Source organism: Porites lutea, chromosome 10, assembly GCF_958299795.1.
Source record: "Porites lutea chromosome 10, jaPorLute2.1, whole genome shotgun sequence".
Taxonomy (NCBI): domain Eukaryota; kingdom Metazoa; phylum Cnidaria; class Anthozoa; order Scleractinia; family Poritidae; genus Porites; species Porites lutea.
Window position 1 is genome coordinate 23,361,496 of NC_133210.1, and position 20,323 is coordinate 23,381,818.

A 20,323-nucleotide genomic window follows, 5' to 3' on the forward strand; every position below is an offset into this window, starting at 1 on the left:
GACTTGTTGACGGGTGCCGACAATGAAAGACAATCAAGTTCATTTTTAGCATTGTTCATAAGAAACTTGTCTTGAGACATCCACATGTTTTGCCTTATGTCTTGAGTGACTAAGCTAGATGCACTTATTGCCGATACATACATTTCGTTAAGATGTTTGTTGTTGATCAGTTTATGGATATATCATCCGTGAAAAATTATTTAGAGCGCTGGTTTCCTCTACTGTCCCTTTTACTTAAAATCAGGAGCCATAATCGAGGAAGGAGATCGTGGCTGGATACCTTTTCAAGTTATGGGGTTGGTTCCATAAATTGCCAATGCAAATGTGCTATTTTTATGACAAATTGTGCCATCTCGTGTGACACGCGCGCATAAACAACCAAAGTGACGTCGGAAATTACCTCCGTTAGATCGAGATGAATAAATTCCATTAAAGTCATCATTGCCTCCTCTGAATTTGAGGGAAGACCTTGAGGAGAACCCTTTTGACAATAACTCTAAATATGAGGACTCTCATTCTGATTCTGCTTATGTTAATCACCGTAGTGCGAGGGTTTTGGCAAATCCAGTGAAGAAGAGATGTCGTGCGATGAATATCTCGTTCGGACGAAAAAAAACTTGCGGCGAAAAGGAGGGAGGAAAGTTAAAAACAACAACAAATAATGATTATGGTGAATATTCCTCAAATATATCTTTGAATTTATGATAAATACAGCTCTACCAGTTTCAAACAGTGTTTACCAATTTTCCCACTTAACGCTTTGGTAGCGTGGCAACGTGGTCTAGGAGCCAATCTTCCTAGCAGATGGTTTTCTTTGTTGTATAAATTTGCTTCGTTTCGTTTCGTTTTGTTTTGTTTTGTTTTTTTTTGTTTTTAATCATACGGTATTTTCCCCAAGGGCTGGTTTCCCTTTAAAAGCTTCGAGACATTTTTGCGATAAATGCGTATTTCTATTAATGTTAAATATAATATTGGCTCATTCTTACACTGTGCATGGATTGCCTATTGAGATATGAAGCAAATGGAAGGTTCAGAGAAGCTCAGAGAGCACCCAAACAAAGTTGCAAAACAATCGCCCATCTCCTGAAATTCCACACGATAGCTGCGCAAATTCGCGGGGTTCCCCTCGCGAGATTGGAACGTTGAGGGTGGCGCAGTTTGATCTAAAAATATCACATTTGGCTATTTCGATGGGACCGCGTAGACCCCGAGCTTGCGGTCTCGTACCCCGTTTCTGGCTCCTGCTGAAACCTTGTCAGAATGTTTGGGTACGGGGACCGGAAAAATGGGATATTCATACTGATTCTTGTGCCTTGGAAATTTTTCCTAACACTAAGTTTGCAGCAAATATCCTGATGGATCAGAAAGACTTAAGTGAACAACATAAGACCACATTTTTTGTAGGACAAGTAAAATGTTTAATTATCATTATCATTATTATTATTTTATTAATCACAGTAATAAGAGTGAAAAAAACAATTTCCTATTGTAGATAAAGTTTTAAACCAGTCTAACACTACAACCTGACAGACCAAGATAAAAACATAAAAGGAGCATCACATGAAACTCAATCAAACAGTGTGGTAATTTGACGTTTAGAGACTAAATACGGATAGAATACGGGAATATCACCACACAGTTTTTATACATTGCCAATACCGGTATCCTCATTCGTTTCTATAAATGTCCAGACAGCAAAACCCAAATAGTAACAGTTTGCGTAGGTAACCATAATGAGGGTGGATTTCCAGTGTCGCTTAAGCTTTATATGCGTACGCAAGTAAAGTTTATGCGGGTAAATAAAATGGAAATGTGTAAAGTGTCGTAAACGTGAAAGTTGAGGGAGTTTCAACTTTAACGTTTACGCGTATACATGTTGCCTCTATTTCATTTACCCATGTAAGAAATACGCGACAGTGGAATTCCATCCTCAGTAATTCAGATGAAGAAGATCGCAACAAGATACTATGAACTACCCACGTTGGGAATTAACTTCCTGAACTAAACAACAACCAAACTACGGCTTTCTGAATAGTATATAAACCGAGTCCTTCGGATCTTCCACAAATCAGGCCACGTTTTGGTTAACGACGTCCCGGTAGCTTGCAGTGGCGTGTTAATCTGCAAATTATAGAAATGCATATAGATGTTAGCCGACGTAGCAAGCGTTTCCGCTCGAGCTGATGGGAGGAAGCTAGAACGAAATTGTACACACGAAAATGTTACACGCGTAAATAAAATAGGGGCAATGTATGAAGTGTTGCGAGTAAAAGTTTAAGTTGACCGTGGCCTATCATACACTGCCCCTATTTCAAAACTTACGCACGTAAATTTTACTCCCGTACGCACGCGACAGTAGAAATCCACCCCAAGACAGAAGAAAGGCGTTATATAAACAAATCAGAGATCTCTCTGAGCTTATTTTTTTATCAATAATTTATTATTTCTGTAATTTTAAGATAGTCGTCAGATTCTGGTAAAATTTCAAAGCCGGCTTATCCCTAGTGCTTTTTCCCTAGGTACATATTGTATAATTGCGCAATGTGTCAGATCTTTCGATTTTGGTCTTATTCTTAAAACAGTACTACTATATAAAGAAGTCATATACTGTTGAGAGAAGCGGATCAGGTAGAATGTCAGTGTATATCAGAAATCCTGGTAAAAGCCTACTTGATTTTTAGCCACATCTCCTTTGATTTATATCACAAAGACGATCAAAGTAAAGAGAAGAAAGAGAAAAGACTTTCGAGACTGGAGGGTATGAATGGGGGGGGGGGGGGGGGGGGGGGGTCCATTTGTCGGTTGTCGGTTAAAATTCAGTTACTTTGTCGGTAGTCGGTTAAAATTTTCGATCTTTGTCGGTAGTCGGTTAAACTTTTTGATTTTTGGAAAATCTCAGTTAATAAGTAAAAACGAATATTAACGTTAAAAGCGGACGTTTCGGTATCATCCTGACACCATTCTCAAGGCAAAATGAATAAATAATGCGAAGATTTGATTTCTATAGTCTCTACAAATTAGCATAAGAACAAAGGATCACAAGTTCTTCAAGTGAATACCTCGGATGGGGGTTGGAGTCGTGTCCGTTGATGGAATTTGCTGCTGGTCTGCTACCTTGTAATCCGAGTTGTCATACCATTTAAAGATCAGGTCTCTGCTAATATAGTGAAAAAACGTCTCACAGACCTCACCTTAAAAATCAAGACCACTATTCAGCTCGTGTTCATCAGCAGAAAACTCAACGAAGACCTTAAATTTCGAGAAGTCAAGCCAGCCATTGTTAACCAACAATGTTTAGTTTATCAATTTCAATGTAACCTGTGCGATGCAGGATATGTTGGTTATACTCGCGGCCACCTCCACGACCGCGTTGATGGACACAAATTAAACAGAAATCGTTGTCAACTTAAAAAAACATTAATAAACATTATCTTAGCGAACATAACTCGGACGTACCACCTTTTCTTTCAGAACAATTTCACGTGCTCTCTAAAGGTTCTAACAAATTTGATTGCCTAATTAAGGAGATGCTCTTTATAAGGAAACTCAAACCATCCCTAAACGTGCAGGCGGACTCGATTCGCGCAACGGTATTCACTTGAAGAACTTGTGATCCTTTCTTATTATGCTAATCTGTAGAGACTATAGAAATCAAAACTTCGTATTATTTATTCATTTTGCCTTGAGAATGGTGTCATGATGATACCGAAACGTCGGCTTTTAACGTTAATATTCGCTTGCTTATGTTTCAAAAAATCGTTTGTGATAAGTAAAAACGCTTGTTAATTATTAATGTTTTTTATGTACTTCACCCAGTTTCAAGACTTTGATCCCTAAGGAAAGTTTAAAACTTGTATCAATGTATCATTTGATTACACGTAAACTTCATTAACTCTTGTCTGTTTATGCAACATGATCGTTTATTTCACCATTGTTTGCCAAATGAATATCATGAGTACTGATAAAATCACCAAACCTTTTGTGGTAAATGCGAACTTGGTTTCCCTGTCGACTACAGGGCACAGTAAAAAGTAATTAATTAATTAATAGACTCCAGCCTTTTGGATACTTAAATTATTCTTAGGGAAAAACTGCAAGGGGTGACAGGCTGTACATCTATACCTTTAATGTTTTGGCTCTAACAAGCATGTCCTTTGCCATATTTTCCTTTCTCAAAGAAATAACACTTTAACCCTCGGATGTACAAGGGGTGGGGGTGGGGGGGTGTATGCCACCCTCCGTAGGTTTTTCTGGGGTTTTTCCAAGAGGATCAAACATCAGCACCTGACGTTTTCAGTAGATGGTCGTTTATCCCTCGCACGCATTTTGAGACAAGTTCAGTGATGATCAGTTTCTATGGTTACGAGGTATGACGTAATAAGTAGCAGGTGGTCAAGCCATTTTGAGAGAAAATATGTTTTTTTTCCAACTTTTTTCAACAGTAAAAGTAAATCTTGTGGCTAAAATCATGCAAAGTGCTTATTTATGTGTTATTATTCATGTCAAGCAATTACCATTTCTCGCTGTTGTAAGCTATAACCTGATTTCTAATTCTTGTTAAAATCCAAGATGAAGGTCAAGATGGCGACCATTGTTGGTGACGTCACAGGCCTCCAGCAACGCCACCATTCATAAAATATACCTCATCTTGTTAAGAAGGTCAAAGGCTTTTCAGTGAAGGCAAAATCGCTTCGAAATACTGCAACATATCAAAAACTCTGGGAAGGGGTTCCATCTACCCTCCTCTTGTACCATGGTAGGAGGCATGATTTTGCGTGTACGTCCGAGGGTTAAGTGGTGCTTCAAAACTTTGGCGAGGTAGTGGTTGGTTTTGTATGAGATTACACTTTGTCATTAAAGCTTCTTTTATAATAGACACTAAGGGCTTGTATTGTGTCACGAAAGGCAATATTTCTTTTTCTTCCTTGTTGTTTTGTTTCAGGAGCGCTGCTTTCCTTTTGTGAGTTTTACTTCTAATAGCAATTTTTCTTTCAAAATTGTGTGGCCAGCCTCTGTCCATCAACCGCTTTTTGAAATCTGAATACTTCCATGGAGGAGTTTGTTCGTAGGATTCTCAAGGCTTCTTGTTTGCCAAATCCATTTTAACAATTGGTGGATGATAAGAGGTGAAAATGTATATACTGAATGGTTTCCTTTTAAAATGCGTCTTTACGTTTACGTCAATGATATAGCTTTTTCTCATTTTTCTTTGAATGTTGTGCCTTAGTATCCAACCGGGTCTAAAACGATTGTCTCAGTGTCAGATAATTCGTAAAATTCACAGCCAGTAGAGCAGTAGGGTGAAGTAATTTTACTTGTTCCGTGAATTTGAAGAAATCTACCTTGTCTGGTTTACTTATGTCCCATAGGGAAAAAATATCATCTATGTAGCGTTTTCAAACGGTTGGTTTAAAGACGGTTTTGCTTAAACTTTGTGTTTCAATATACGCGGCCTACCCTGCTAGCAGAGTCGCTTCGATCTTTCCTAGATAAGTCGGGAAAGAGGAAGCGACTCTGCCGACATCTTCAAGTTCCTTTGATCTGCCGATCATCCAGCTTTTTGGATAAGTCAGACAAGTTTTATCCTGGATAAACCAGTTTTGTCTGTGCACGCACGCATATTCGGGAGTTTTTCTGATTCTTTCTGCGCCCACGCTCCATAACAAAACAAATATTTAATGCAGTAATTTTGAGAAAATTATAGATCGAACGTTCAGTTTTAGAAAAATTGGAAAATGTACCCAGATTGGAGATGGATTTTGTTTTGGATTTAACCATGTACTTAGCCAATTTTACTTACGTGAACGGATCCACAATCCCGTAAGTGTTACGCGAAGTTCTTGGAAGGATAAACAAATGGGTTTTGAATAAAAATATTTAAAAAATAATATCTATGCTTATTCTTTTGTGTTTGGAATGACATTAATTCAAAATAAGATCGTGAGGCCACAGAATCCATGTTGTATTTAAATGATCGAGGCTTTTACAGCTGTTTGTGAATAACATCCGACCTGCGATGCCAAAAACGTCTTTGGATTTTGTGTTTTACTACGACGTCAATCAAAATCTGAAGAAGCGACGCTTTCTTCGTTTTCTCGCCTTTACAACTTAGCGAACCTCTTAGGAAACAAAAGGTCGTAGTGTGTGATTTGTGATTGCTGGATTTCGATCCGTTTTGTGTGTTTCTGTGTTTCAAGGTTAGATGCTTTGTTTTTGAAAAGCACCGTAAGTTTTACCTTAGATGTAAGAATTTTTTCACTTCTTTACACTGAAACATGGCAAGTTTAGATTCCAAATCCAGAGGAAACACAGCTACGGAAGGGTGAAAACGAACCGGTACGTTCCCGCTAACATTTACATGTGCTGACAAACACAGTGGATGCTACGGTAACGGTTTGATTGACGTCGCAGAAAACTTTGAATTTGGAGCATGCTCAATATGAATTGTCGAGGATGTCGGCAGAGGTTCCTTCCTCTTCCCGACTTATCTAGGAAGATCGAAGGAGATTTTGTTCGCAGGTTATATGCGGCCATGAAAATGTTGGAAAGGAAACTGCTGTTTGTGCTCATCTCGGTACCGTGGTTTTTTACTGATAGTGTTTCCATTAAACTGGAAAGAATTTTATTTGAGGATTACTCTATAAGAATTTCTCGGACCGAAACAAGAAACGTTCAGTTTTTTCACCTTTGTCTTTTTCAATAACATTTATAAAGTCGGTAGCATCTTTAAAGTGTGGCTTCTGTGATTATGATATTGGTTGTAGTAATGTACCCGTATTAACAAAAGAGGAAGTTCTTTCTGTTAGACCATCTGATGAGTCACAAATTTAAAGAGATTACTTCCTAACGGCTAGAAAACAATGCAAAATGGTCATTTTTCTGAAAACAAATTCTGATAGTGTCAGCCCATGTCGGTAGTCGGTTAATATTTTTCCTGTCGCTATTCGGTAATTTTTTACTCGTTTTGTCGGTAGTCAGTTATATTTTTCGCCTTTTGTCGTTAGTCGGTTAACCCCCTTCACACCCTCAAACTGAGCCGAACAGATAGTCGAGATTGTAAACAACTTGTTTCCTTGACACCATAATTAAAAGACAAAGTACCTGAACAAACAGATGATTTGATTCCGTCAATTTCTTCTTGCAGTTTATGGAAGCTAGCGACATTCAACGCATGTCCGTTTTCTCCTGCTATCAGTTTAAGAATGTTTGTGCTTATATCGTCGCCAATACCAACTACTACTATGTGAACTTCCTTTTCCTAAATTGAACACAAGACCGAGAAAAGAAAAGAGGTGAAAGTGCAATAAGCAATGCTGCACGAAAACTAAAATGGTGGCGGTTTTAGTTACTGGGCTGCCCTGCAAGCCCAGTCATAAATTCGGTTTTCGGTCGTCTGTGCAGGAAAACGGCCTCCCGGGGGAGGGAAGACACGAGGGTCTGGTACCGAGAAACGATGTTCTCACAAGGTGTTTAATATGACTTTCTCTTGCACGGACTCTTGCACGAATACTTTTTGTACCTCGTCTCCGCCCCCCCTGGGAAACCTAGAAGGCGTTGCGAACCTGAAGAAAGCTATTTGCGTTGTTCGAAGCGATTCGATCATAGGGGACACTTTATAAGTTTTGTCATTGTTCGAGTTTAAGGCAGTTGATGATGTTGGCGCTGGGAAACTCAGAGAAATGCTCACGTTGCATACAAACCCACACGCCGTTCACGGTAGGTTCATACTAAAAGATGACTGTGAGCGTCAGGTTTGGAACGCCAGGGCCGCTTCGTGAACTCAAAGAGAGAATTATCGATCGATGTAGTACATGAGCAATTAATAAGCACAATTTATGAGCAAAGTATTTCACCAGTTGACGACACTGTGGTTGAAGACTTGACTGTAAGCTGTCGCACTCACTGAAGCGAACAACTCAGTTGCCGACGAATGTCAGATGAATCCTGATGTTAAGAAATGAACGTCCACGAGCGAGGGACTTGACAACTTTGCCATATTAAAAGACTGGCTTTTCCTTTTAATATTTCCTTCTATTTATAATGCAACACACGCCACTTTGGAGGTCTAAATTTCGTATACTGGGGATAAAGAAGGCACGGACAAAAATATGAACTTTGAGAATTTCGCACACAAGTTCAAACCTTCACCGGGACATCCACCGGGAGCTTCACAAAGACCAACTTGAGGAAAATGGGGGATATTACCGACAAGGCTTATTGACTGAGTAGAGCATACAAGTGTAGCCCAGGTCGAGGTTTCAGGGGGTTTGCTTTTGTCCCGGGCTTTTGTTTGTATCTGTATCTTGCTAAGCTTTTATCGTCTTAAAAATTTGTACATGATCTTGTTTTCACAACTCTGTCTTTTCGCCCATTCAGCAAGCGTCAGCTAGCATTAGCGAGTTTCAGAAAACACGCCTTCGAAAATTTTCAGCTCTCGTGATGTTTCTTGATATTTCCTCTACCATTTTATGGGGATGTAAACTGAAGTCACCGCAAAATGGAAACTTAAAAAAGCGTATAATCCTTTTATCTCGAAACATAATACACATGACTTATACGACCTTTATTTTCCTAATGGTGTTTTGAATACGAACGAACACAGTCAATGTGAGGGGCAAAAACAGCATTAATATGAATGAACCATAGGGTTTTAATTAATATAAGGGCCAATTATATAATTGTGCTTTGAGATGAATCGCTTGAAAAGAGAGCCTTCGCTTGAAGATGTGATCAGAAGTAAACAAAGGCACAATAGTGCGTCACGTTCAGTCTTTTTAATATCCAAGGACTGTAAATAGTGTTTCCATATTGTTTAGCTGGCGGAGGAGTTATAAAGCGGCATAGTTTTCTTCCATGAAGAAAAATTAGTCATGGGTAACACAAACAGTGAACTCGAGCGAATTTTTAACTCATATCGGTATTAGGTAAAAAATATGTTATCGATCGTTTCATCTATTTACATTGTTTGAAGTGCGTGCTGAGAAACATGAACTTGCGAGCGAGAAATCTTTAAGCTTTTTCAGGTCACAAAATGCAAAGGATTTTATTCCTTTAAGAAAAATACCAAGAGGAAAGTCTTAAAACTGGATATTTTTGATCTTGTGGAAAACATAGTGCGTTTTCATCCGCAAATTAGGATCGTCTATTTACTGCACGTTTCACAAACATGCGAATTCTAAAGTTCAAAAGCCAACCGACGATTGCGTTTTTCGCTGCTGTCAATCATCTTAACGGACCTCTGAGGAAACTCAAGTTTACTTCACAGGTTCAAAAGGTCATGGTTTGTGATTGGTGATTGGTGGATTTCGTTGCTTGTGATCGTAATTATAATTGACGGCAGCGAAAAACGCAATTGTGAAAGTGGCTCTCTCCAGTCCTGCCGAGCTTAGGGAGGGACTGCTCGCAGTCTAGGCTCCTCAATGGACAGTTGGCTGTCTGTTTTAGTAAACTTCTGGTTTTTATACAATACAATCTTTCTGTCTAGTGTAAATCAGCTCAGTCTGTCGCATTTTATACTCGTAGAACGACAATAATTTTTTGAATTTCCGGTTACGTCAAATTGGTCACGTTATACTGTCACGCTATATTTGGGGGCTCAGAGGGATTGGCGGAGGGGTGCGTGAAAATAATGCAAATCGTTTCCTGCTTAGAATTAATGGCTAACTTAACTTTTTTCAAAAGAGTACAATGTTCTGAATGAGTTTATGTTTCAGTCTCACATGAGATTCTGTCTCACGCAATGGTCGGCGACAAGGTTTTGTGGTCGCCTGAGCGTCAGTGATAGCCGCCCCCTTCCCTCAGAAAAAAATAGCCCCTTTGCAGCCCAGTTAAAAATCGCCTTTCGGCGATTCTTGTTATTAACGTATTGTCATTGAAATTTACTGTCACGTTTCGCCAGTATCCTGTGACTGGTTTTGTTTAAATAGAAAATGCACGAGTTGGCTAACAAGAAAAAGGAAAAGTTTCTTTCCTTCTTTCTGTCGTTCTTTCTGGATACTTGTCTGTTGGTTACAGATGTTAAGTTCTCAGGTTAGACCGAGGGGTAGTGCCAAACTCCTTTCACCATTGTTAGTTACCAATGGATAGCAAAGTAAATATATACTAGAAGTAAATAAATAAATCTACACACGAATCTGAACACAATAATCTTACATAGAACGAATGAAATGAATACACATGTAGTTTATTCCACCACGCGCTTAATTATCCTAATTTGGCAGGCACTCAAGATTGCGTTTGCATGCTCGTTAACACGCTTTTTGCAGAGTGACGTTTTCCAGCGAACGATGGTAAGTTGCTCTCTCAGTCCCTCGCTGAAATTCTGTCAAGGCATGAACCCGAGCCCCTCCCGGGCCTATAGATATAAAGTGCAATGTGTTAACTGTTCGGTAACCAAAGCCTCCAGCACACCACAAAGGAGTGTTCAGTGAGTTAAGCGCAATTATAGTTTTCAGTTACGTGACTTAAATTCAAAAACGAATGTGCTAATAGCTTTCCTTGTTACAACTTAACCGGAACAAACTCTAAACTTTAAGCTACACATGCCACAATATGTTATAAACAAACAGGGATTCACGAAATTGACCGAAGGTGAAAGGTGTCCTTGATAGAAGAAAATATAATAAGCACTTACCTCGAAATCTTTCAATATATTTTTGGAAAATACTGTAAAATTGCTATGTTTCGGCAAGCCATAGGGGTGTCCATCAGTCAGGACTAACATTACGTTGGGGCTGTTTTTTCTATCTCCTCCCGCCTCAGTAAACAGCTGGTCCCGCGCCATAATTAGAGCAAGATCAGTGCGAGTTCCAACATATTTGGCTTTTTCTGTTGGTTCGCTTTCTATTTTTTTCGCAAGACTGTCCAAGTTGTAGTATTCAGAGTCAGAGAAGTTAAACACCAATCTTGCATCCTTGTCGAATGTGATGAGACCAAAGTGATCCCCGTCCGGTGCCGGGTTGAACTTTCCTACCAGGTCTGCTAGGAACTCGATAACTCTTTCTAAGTTTTCCTCATCGATGCTTCTAGATTTATCTAAAACGATCCCAATGTCTAGTCCGGCAATACATGGAGGTGCTGCAAAAAATGGAATGTAATTCACTACTACTTCTACTACTCCTACTACTACTACTACTGAGCATTTTTGACAATTAATCACAAAAAAAATTTATCATAAATGAATTCATAGTAATTCAGTTACATCTTATAAAACTACAATAAAATTAAACTTATACATGAAATACATGTATGACAAACAACATGGTGGCTACAAAATGGATTGTCAGCCAAGTGTTGCTTGGAACTGTGAGGCTAATGGGCTTCCAGATTTTACAAAAATAATTCATTTGGCCTCCATTTATTGTGAAATAATACATTTTTTACGCCCAAATCTTCTCAAAATTGTGCTCGTTTTTGTCCTTAGAAACTGCTACAAGGAATTGCTAAGGCAATCATAATTTTCAATTTGGAGAAAGCTTACGGAAATTCCTCCTTAGATGCCGGGCGATTTTTTTCTGATTTTTTTTTTACATAAATATCTCAGAAATAATTAGAATTGGCGGGTTTGGCTATAGTTAAGAATCTGAACGACCTCTATACTCTCACATGCACTGGATTTACAGTTTGCTTTATCTGTAGAAACATATCGCTAAATATGTGCATAGATTAATGCTAAATAAAAGTTGTATTACCTTATCTACGGCTAACTTTTGTCGTTTTCCTGGAAATAATTATAATAAGCGATTTTGAGGGATTTTGCGTTCAAAGTTAATGCGCCTCTTGATAGTATTCGTTTGTGGCGCTTTCGGCGAACTAGTTTATGTTAGAAATTTTGAGGCGAGTCTTTCCTTTGAAGCGACTTGTGGTAAATTGAAATTCAGCGCCTCGTCTTCCCGTCTTCCTGTCTTCCACTTCAGACATCTCAACCAACACTACTGCACAACTCACACAACCATGACACGCATGAAAACTTAACATACGCCTGATACAAGAACGCCCAGTCTGACAACGTCTTGCTTAACTACATGCAATCATGTAATAATGGCATTTTTAACCTCGGTCCCTAGTCTTGTATTTGCCTTTGTTTTGCTTCAGGCTCGGATCTTTAAAAGTTTAATCGGGATCTGGATGGCCCGTAGCCTGAGTATCAGGCCTTCCTACGGGGCTAGGGGAGAGGAGATTTTAGATGGGGGAGGGGGCAGGGGGAGATGAGAAAGGAAGGCCTGACACAAAACCATTCAGCAAATCGTGTGACACATCCAAAATCTGGATGTGGCAGTGATTGGATAACACACAATACCCCCTGACGTCACAGACCGCAAGAGCGATCGGCAAGGAGACGGTCATCGAAATTTTTCATAGATGTTTTGATTTCATGTGATACTTTTGCAGACAGAGACGCAGAGAAGAATTCAAAAAGGCTCTAGAGGGCGCTCTCAAGTTCTTTCCTGGAATAAAAATAAAACCCGAGCAAGAATTGTGTTTTCAAGGCCTCGTAGTTTAAAGGAAAGATGTACTCGAAGTAAGGAAAAGCCTCATATACCATCTTCTGCCGAAACTATGTCCGAGTATTGGTTTCACAAGACCGGGACAAAGAAGACGATATCAGTGTTTCAGATATCTAAGTTCAGATTTACAACATCCTGCCGTTGAAAGGGTATTGTTACTGTAAATGAAAATAGAGCGAGGTAGCCATGTATTGAGATAGCCGCGAGGATAGCCGACAGCACCAATGCTTTTAAAAAGCTTGACTTTGCTTGTTGCGGTTACGATAACGTACGTGATTGGAATTCGTTCGCTTCCTCTTCCAAAATTTTCTCACTTTTGAAATGTCTTAAGCTCAAGCGGGCGCCATCATATTTCGCCAACGGGATTGACCTTTGCTATAGGGTCTCACTTGTTTTGAACTTGTAACAGCTTTCACGAGCTCTCTGTGAAGTGGTGGAATCTGCTGCTGCTTGATAATTTCTAGGCATAGGTGTTTCACCATCGCACCTTCCTATTTATTCTTGCAGCTCGTTTCAACCACCCGAGAATACGAGGGATAACATCAGCTTTTTATCTGCCAGACAAGCGCCTGATTTAACTCTGTAAACAAAAGCAATTTACAATTTTCCGGGCACACGTTTGTTTACAAACAGAGCGTTGGCGATCTTACACTAGCACAATTCCTAAACCCTGTTATAATTCCTCATAAACGGCAGGTTTTACGTTACAAGTATTCGAAAACTCCTCATTGGAGGTTTCAGAAAAAAGCGAAATCGTAGCAACACAAGCACCGGAGCTCGGCCAGACCGTAAAGTGAGATTTATTTTAGGCGAGCTTTTTGACAAGTGAAGCTGACAACCCGATGACCGGAAGTGATTTTGATTGGATGGTATCGAATCCTGCTGTGTAGGGGTGGAAAGCTCCAGTAAAAGCATCTGTGTCAGGCGTTTCTCTCCTTCACCTCTCTCCCTTTTTCGCTTCCATTTTTCCCCTTTTCCCCAGAAACGCCTGATACTCAGGCTAGATGGCCCGCCTATCAAGTGGCTGTTCTTTCTCTCCTATCTGCATGGTGCCTGACATAATCTTGTTTCCCGTGAAAGCAGGAACCGGTGATAGAACGACTGAACGGTCGATATGCTCAGTACAAGACGGATAACAACGCAGCCCTGGTATAGGACTGAATAGACTGAACCATGGATAGAACTTGACAATAACAAAAAAAACTAGAAATATATCGATAATATGCTGGTAGTGATAAGCGCTAACAAAAAGCAAAAACTTTGATCGTTTTCAAAATTGTGCCGAAAATCATGAGAGATAAGGCATTAATTTTAGCTTTACACCCCAAGACTGCGCGATAAGGAAAATATGATTTTTTGATCGTTTTCAAAATTGTGCCGAAAATCATGAGAGATAAGGCATTAATTTTAGCTTTACATCCCAAGACTGCGCGATAAGGAAAATATGATTTTTGATTCTTGCCAGACTTTGTTCTAAAACAATATCAACCATCTTCTTTGCATTTCGGGAGTGAACCAAAGCAAACAGTAAAACACTTACGGCACTCTTGTTCATTACAAGAATCTGTCATATTTGCTGGTCCCAATTCATCGCAGTTTTTTCCACCGTTGACTGGTGGAGGATTGGTGAAGCTTCTTGTCAATATTTTTACACCTCCTCCACACGACACACTGCATTCAGAAATCGTCCAGTTGGTGTAACCACCATCCACCGCAGAAAAACAGGTAAAATATTTAAAGAACGCTGTTTAAGAATCTCCGTCTACGTTCGTAGGTTGTGTGCTGCTACGTGGGGCATTAGTGCTCAGCATAACTTTACGATCGTAAAATTTGAAACTTATCGTTTATTTCTTCATCCTTTCTATGTCGCACTCATAACCAGGAAATAAGTTCAAAAATTCGAACTTACGACATGCTTGTTCATTACATGAAACATTCTTCATGGCTTGTCCCAGTTCACTACAGTTTTTTCCACCGTTGGAAGGCGGAGGATTAGTGCAGGTTCTCGTCAATGTCTTTACACCTTCTCCACAGGTCGCACTACATTCAGAACTCGTCCACTTGCTGTAACCTCCATTCACCGCTGAAAAACACGCAAAAAATTAAAAGGACTGTGTTCAAAAATCTATGTCTACGTTAGTAGGTTATATACTGCTATGAGGTGCATTTAGAGTATTTGATTCGATGCTCTGTGCGATAACTTTTTTCGCGGGAACAAAGCCAGAATCCTCGAACGGACAAGAAAGGCTATGTTGCCCGCTCGGGTGGCCTAAAAGAGCACAGATTTTGCTTCATCTTTCCCGCTTGTGAGAACATAACGCGACGAGAGTGACCATGTTGTTCGCAGGTCTAAAAATTGATTTGACCAATGGCAGAGGAACAAATTCAGCACCGGAAGTCGGGCTCAGTCCTTTCTGCGCACTACTTCGTTCTCATTTGACGTAGCATTGTCTTTGAGAAATCTGCTAATGAAAAAAAAAAATACTTACGACATAAAGCATCTAACACTTCATTAAAGAGTTTGGTCAGAATTTCAAAATCCGGATATCTGAGCACTTTTCCCTTTTTACCAGCCATTTCTTTCATCTTGTTTCTGTATTCTTTCTTCTCCCACTGTTTGCCGAGTATTCCAACGACAACGATGCTTACATCCTCGTTCTGGATGGAAGTAAGGACCAATGAAAAGCAAAGAAAAAACTTCAAAACTAAACTGGTTGAGGAGAGGAATAGGGTAAATGAAAGGCGCATGACATCGGCTCCATTTCCGTCTCGTCAACGGAAGCTGCTATTTTTAAGACACTCAACCCAGGTTCGAACTCGGATCTTTCGTAACCTAATCTCTCTCTCCTTTCCATTAGACTACCACACCAACCCGCCAAAAGTCCGAAACATTTAAGTAGATAAACTAGCAAACTATCTTTCCAAACCGAAACATCAATAATAGACATGCATAATAGGTGACCCTAATATTACATCTGTCATGCCTAAGGCTTGGTTCCCCCATGGTGGCATCAACTGTGATAGAGGAAATAAAATTTATATGATAACAGCTATCTTATCAGAATGTCTCTTTTTCCAAATCTAAACGCTGACAGACACTCGGACTCGGTCATCTCATTCAGGTTGAATAATCTTCGTACGGAAAGCAGGTGTTTTTCCCCTCAAAAAGGTCAGACAACACAATTAAACTTGGGCTGCAACGTCGTTATCTCTAAAACTATTCAAAAACGTATTTGCCTTTTTGTAACTTGATCCTGGGAATACAAGTGTATATAATATCACATCTATCATGACTAAGGCTTGGTTCCCCATGGTGGCATCGACTGTGTTAAATGACAACGGCCCTTTACGAAACGGAAATATATGAATACTTAATGAAAGTCCGGGCGTACGGTATTTACGTACGAGTTGTTGACGGAGATTTCTAATACAAAAATGAGTGCGTATGCACCGTACAAAGCACTTTCCACGCGGTATTGTGTTTGTTATAGACATACTGAGACATTCAAAATTACCTAATTCATTTTTAAATTTCCTAAAAAAATTAAAATAGAAACTTTTCAATCCTTTAGGCGGCAAATGAGAAAAAGATTACAGCCTTAAGCAAGATCCTCGAATCACGATTTGTCGTGCGTCTTCTATAATTGAAAAGAACAACAGCTATGAAGATCTTGTCGAGGAAATTAAGAACCATGTTCTTAATTGGCGTAAGAGGCTGTAGTTTACGAAGTGTGAGGAGCTTCTGCAGTAAGCACGGAATCAAGAGGCAAATTCCGGTATCCGACAAGACGCTTGATGGTGTCGTGCAAAGTACTCTTTAAAAGTTACAGCCAACTTTGAAATAAAGTGTTGACAGATGAAACACGACTCATGAGCTACAAGATAGTGTAAAACGTGACCCTTGAGTGAGCAGTGCGCGGAGTGTTCTAAAATCTGAGTGAGGGGGTCCTTTTTAATAGAGGCCATGAAGCTTTCTGGTCTTTCTTCCATGCATATCGAGTAATTACTTATTAGGAGAAGCACGGCACAACCCGGATCAGAGCGACACTCACGCTATTGTTTACTAGTTAGTAGCCAATGGCAAGTGAGTATTTTCGATCGCAGCTACCAATATTTAAACAATTAATTTAAATTATGCCAACAAACGCTGAAGAACCTCTCTTCACTAAGACTTTGCCATAGTAGCAACCGACGAGGAACGCTTTAGTTCAGAAACACAGTCTTGCCAATTCACTCCGACGGTGACGTATCCGAGGCGATCGGGCGGGAAACTTACCCATTTTTTCGCTCGGACCACGTGACCCCAAACAAATTGGCCGCGCGGAGTAATGAGGATTAGGGACTATGCAAGAGCTAAAGCAGAGGAACTACAGGAAATCGCGCTCCAGTCCAAAGACTTACTTATCTCAAGAGAAACAAAATGAAGAATGAACTTGTCTTGACTGACTCACAGCACAATTCTCCTTAGTTGTTGTCGGCTTCAGCTTAAGCTACAATTCGGGTTTGAAGATCGTACTATCCGTGGGAATTAATTAAACATCCTGCAAACAACACTAAAGAGCTGGGCCAAGCATAGCGTAGTGTTAAAACATAACAGGAAATCATCAGATTCACGGATAAAAAGCTACACGCATAAGCCAATCGGATCCTTGGAAAAAACCTATGGATCTAAAATCTTTATTGGAAGGTTTTTTAGCCGAAATGAAAAGCTTAAGGCTTTAACAAAGATCAAAGAAAATCAGTACTTAACTATATCTGTGGTCAAATCCTGTCAGAAGCAAACAAACAGATTCTCCGTTCCAGAAGTTCAATTATTTCCCATGATTTCATTCGTAACATTTTAATTTTCGTTCTTTTTTTTAAATTGAAAAACGAATTGAAAATTTCCATTTTCATTTTTTGCAAAATTGAAAATGAATTAGTTGATTTTGAATTTTCATTTTTTCCGAAAAAAAGAAATAAAATTTTCATTTTTCATTTTCCAAAATTCTCATTGGTTCAATGAATTAGGGTGGGGGGGCGGGGGAAGGGATAAAAGGTGAATTAGAGGGTAGTTAGAAATCAAGATCTAAAGGGAATATATAATGATTACAACAGCTAAAATAAATTAATTGATTGAAACAATGCAGGGGTAGTTACATACTCTGGCCTGTCCGTTCACATGAAGTACAAGATTTTGGGATTTGACGAAGTAAAAAGAGAATCCTATCAGAAATAGTAGGAAGATCATCGCCGTACAGAAGTTTGCCTCTGGATTCTGGCTAGATTAGAGAAAACTAGGAACTGTCTGAAATTACACGATGGACAGATGGACTGTATTTTAATTTAATTCGTAGATTCCTTAAAACTGTAGTATTGAGTATTCTACAGAAGTTCATGATAGCATGTTAAATTAACGGAAAGTTTTCTGCTCTCTTTATTATTTTTTGACATCAGACTTGGGTTAATTACTTTCTTTCTCGGATTCAATTCTTGCTATTGTCGTCTCTCATTCTCGGTTATTTTTCTTCCTCTAAAAGATCACTCAAAAAAATCAAAATACAAAGTTGTACATGATAGGAGGAAAAGATCAATGCACAAAACAATTCTTTTAAATAAAAGTACATAAGTAATTTATGGAATAAAGCTGCAAGAGATGAATGAGCGGAAATTTCGAGGACCTTTTAATCACGTTTTGCAACACGAGTGGCTTGCAATCGGAAGGGCTGTTCGATGGAGAGGCTTACATACTACACACACGTATTTTATTGTTACCTCCCTAAAGAGGCGTAGGAGGAAATTCGCTTTTCAAAAACTGCTGAGCATGTATTTGTGATGAACTATGTTAGAAAAGTTTCCTCTTGCTATATACTGGTAATGTAAACTCACTCAAAAGCAAAAAAGTTCTGTTATAAGCGGCTCACGTATGTCAGGGGCTTATACACGGAGGAGCTTTTTATTAGAGGTTATTTAGGGGGTTGTGTAAATCGGAGGGGCATATTTAGGGTTTTAATAGTAATCAAGAAAATAATGACTTACCTCCAGTTTTTTTGTGCTGTTTGAAAAATCTTTGAAGGGTACCTTATCCCTTCTTGCTATACGCTGTAGTCCATCCGTGAAGACAAGAAGGATGTTTTTTGCATCTGCTCTGTCTCCTCCTTCTATAGCAAACAGCTCTTTCGCTGCCAGGTATAAAGCAATATCTGAACGAGTTCCCCATTTTAGTCCTTTTGAAATACGGACTTTTGTTTTTATCAAGTCGTTAAGGATCGTTTTATTATAGCGCCCCCTATTATTAAACTTGTTGCGGATTTTTGCGTAACGGTCGAAGGTCACAAAAGCGTAATGGTTTCCTTTAGCAGAGACTGGGTATTTGTCTATCAATCTGTCAATCGATGTAGTTAGAGTACCTCTTTGCGTTTCAGTCATGCTTTTTGAAGTGTCAACCAGGATAGCTATATCCATTTTCTCAGAACTGTTACCTGAATGAAAAAAGAAAACAAAAGCTTTATCTTGCGAGGGCGGAAGTCGCAGGGAGTCACTTCTCTGGCGAGTTGGGAAGGGGGGGATGTGTTGTGGAGCAACGATCTTGCTGGTGTAGCACAGTAAACCCCGCATTTTCAACACACTGTGAGCAGAGGTGTTGTTACGTTAAAGACTCCAATTCCTACGCGCCACAATTCAGGCCGTTTGTGCCGAATGTCCTTTCTCAGACGCCACAGAAGGGAAACTAAAATTCGGCATAAATCAGATAGTGCGTCCTTGAGGATCGATTTTACGGTGTACAAACGCGTGAAGTCGAAAAAATTGACGAGCATAGTTTTGTTCGAGCTCCTGACCTGCCCTGCCTTCTCCAGTGTGTTCTTGGAGATGGTAGGGTCTGCTGTTATGTTTCTAGGTTAGAGCCGCCTGTAGACTCATCGCCAGTTATCATCCTGGAAATAAAGGTTGGTTCACCTTGAGCGTGTTAAAATCTACGCAGATTTCAACACGGTGCCGCCTCTGCTCGGCGGTGAGAGCCTGGGCAAGAATTGGTTAGAGAGGCAATGCATGTTCAAAGTGGACGTGATCATGTGGAGAGCCTGAACTAATCCATTTGACACGTTAACAATATCAGCAACTTCTTTGATGGTGACGCAAAATTCTAGTAATTTCTTAGACATTTTCAGTGGTTATTGTCGTTGATGGTCGCCCTGAACTCTCGTCATCCTCTAATGATGTTCCTCTACTCAAGAAGCGCGAGTACCACTCAGAACACCTCACCGGGTTGGTTCATATCCGTAGGCCCAGCATTTCAAAAGTTCCCGATTTCTTATGTTTAACGCAGAATTTGGTGTTTGTGTTCTTCTCCAGTCTGAGATTCATTATAAAATCGCATATGAGCACATGGTCGTGGTCACAGAAACATGTACAGCTAACCTAGCTCTGAATTTTAAGAGCTTAACGCCACGTGGCATGCTCGCACCTGATCATTTTTCTTCTCAGTTTTGTCGCGCGCTCATGACTGTACTTTTTCCGTGCTTAGTTTGTACGAATTTGGATCGAACAATCTTGTAACTTTTTTACGCACCTCATACAGTGGCCGAATTTATACTAGAAACAAATTATCTCCGCAAGATGGAGATATAAATCCAGTGTTCAGACGAATTTTGAAGTCAAATGAAGAAGACTGGGGCCAACATTCGCCTGAACACCGGATTTATATCTGGACGATTTATCCAACAAGTTGCAATCACTTATCACTTTAAAAACTATGCACAGCTTTATTTACATTAATATAAATAATAAATATAAATTCGATCTATGTAAGTGATTTTTTTGGACGCAAAATATGATGT

General features: G+C 39.6%; 2 protein-coding genes across 2 annotated transcripts in view; both read right to left on the reverse strand.

The window, feature by feature from the left end:
* LOC140949667 (vitrin-like) overlaps positions 1 to 20,323 on the reverse strand; it is a 101,855-nt gene that overhangs the window by 65,777 nt on the left and 15,755 nt on the right. The window lies entirely within an intron of this gene.
* Positions 1,462 to 18,950, reverse strand: LOC140950797 (coadhesin-like). The gene is made up of 7 exons (XM_073400019.1): positions 18,525 to 18,950; positions 14,996 to 15,164; positions 14,416 to 14,589; positions 14,047 to 14,250; positions 10,634 to 11,076; positions 7,102 to 7,258; positions 1,462 to 2,121 (listed from the first exon to the last, which is right to left on the reverse strand). Exons 1-7 carry the CDS (start codon positions 18,948 to 18,950, stop codon positions 2,117 to 2,119), a joined length of 1,578 nt encoding a protein of 525 aa, XP_073256120.1. The 3' UTR covers positions 1,462 to 2,116.

Coding starts and splice junctions, on each gene's coding strand:
- LOC140950797 (XM_073400019.1), bottom strand. CDS start 18,950: ATGGATATAGCTATCCTGGTTGACACTTCAAAAAGCATGACTGAAACG. Junction 14,590..14,995: donor AGTGTTAGATGCTTTATGTC/GTAAGTATTTTT, acceptor CGTGTTTTTCAG/CGGTGAATGGAGGTTACAGC. Junction 14,251..14,415: donor ATGTAATGAACAAGCATGTC/GTAAGTTCGAAT, acceptor ATTCTTAAACAG/CGTTCTTTAAATATTTTACC.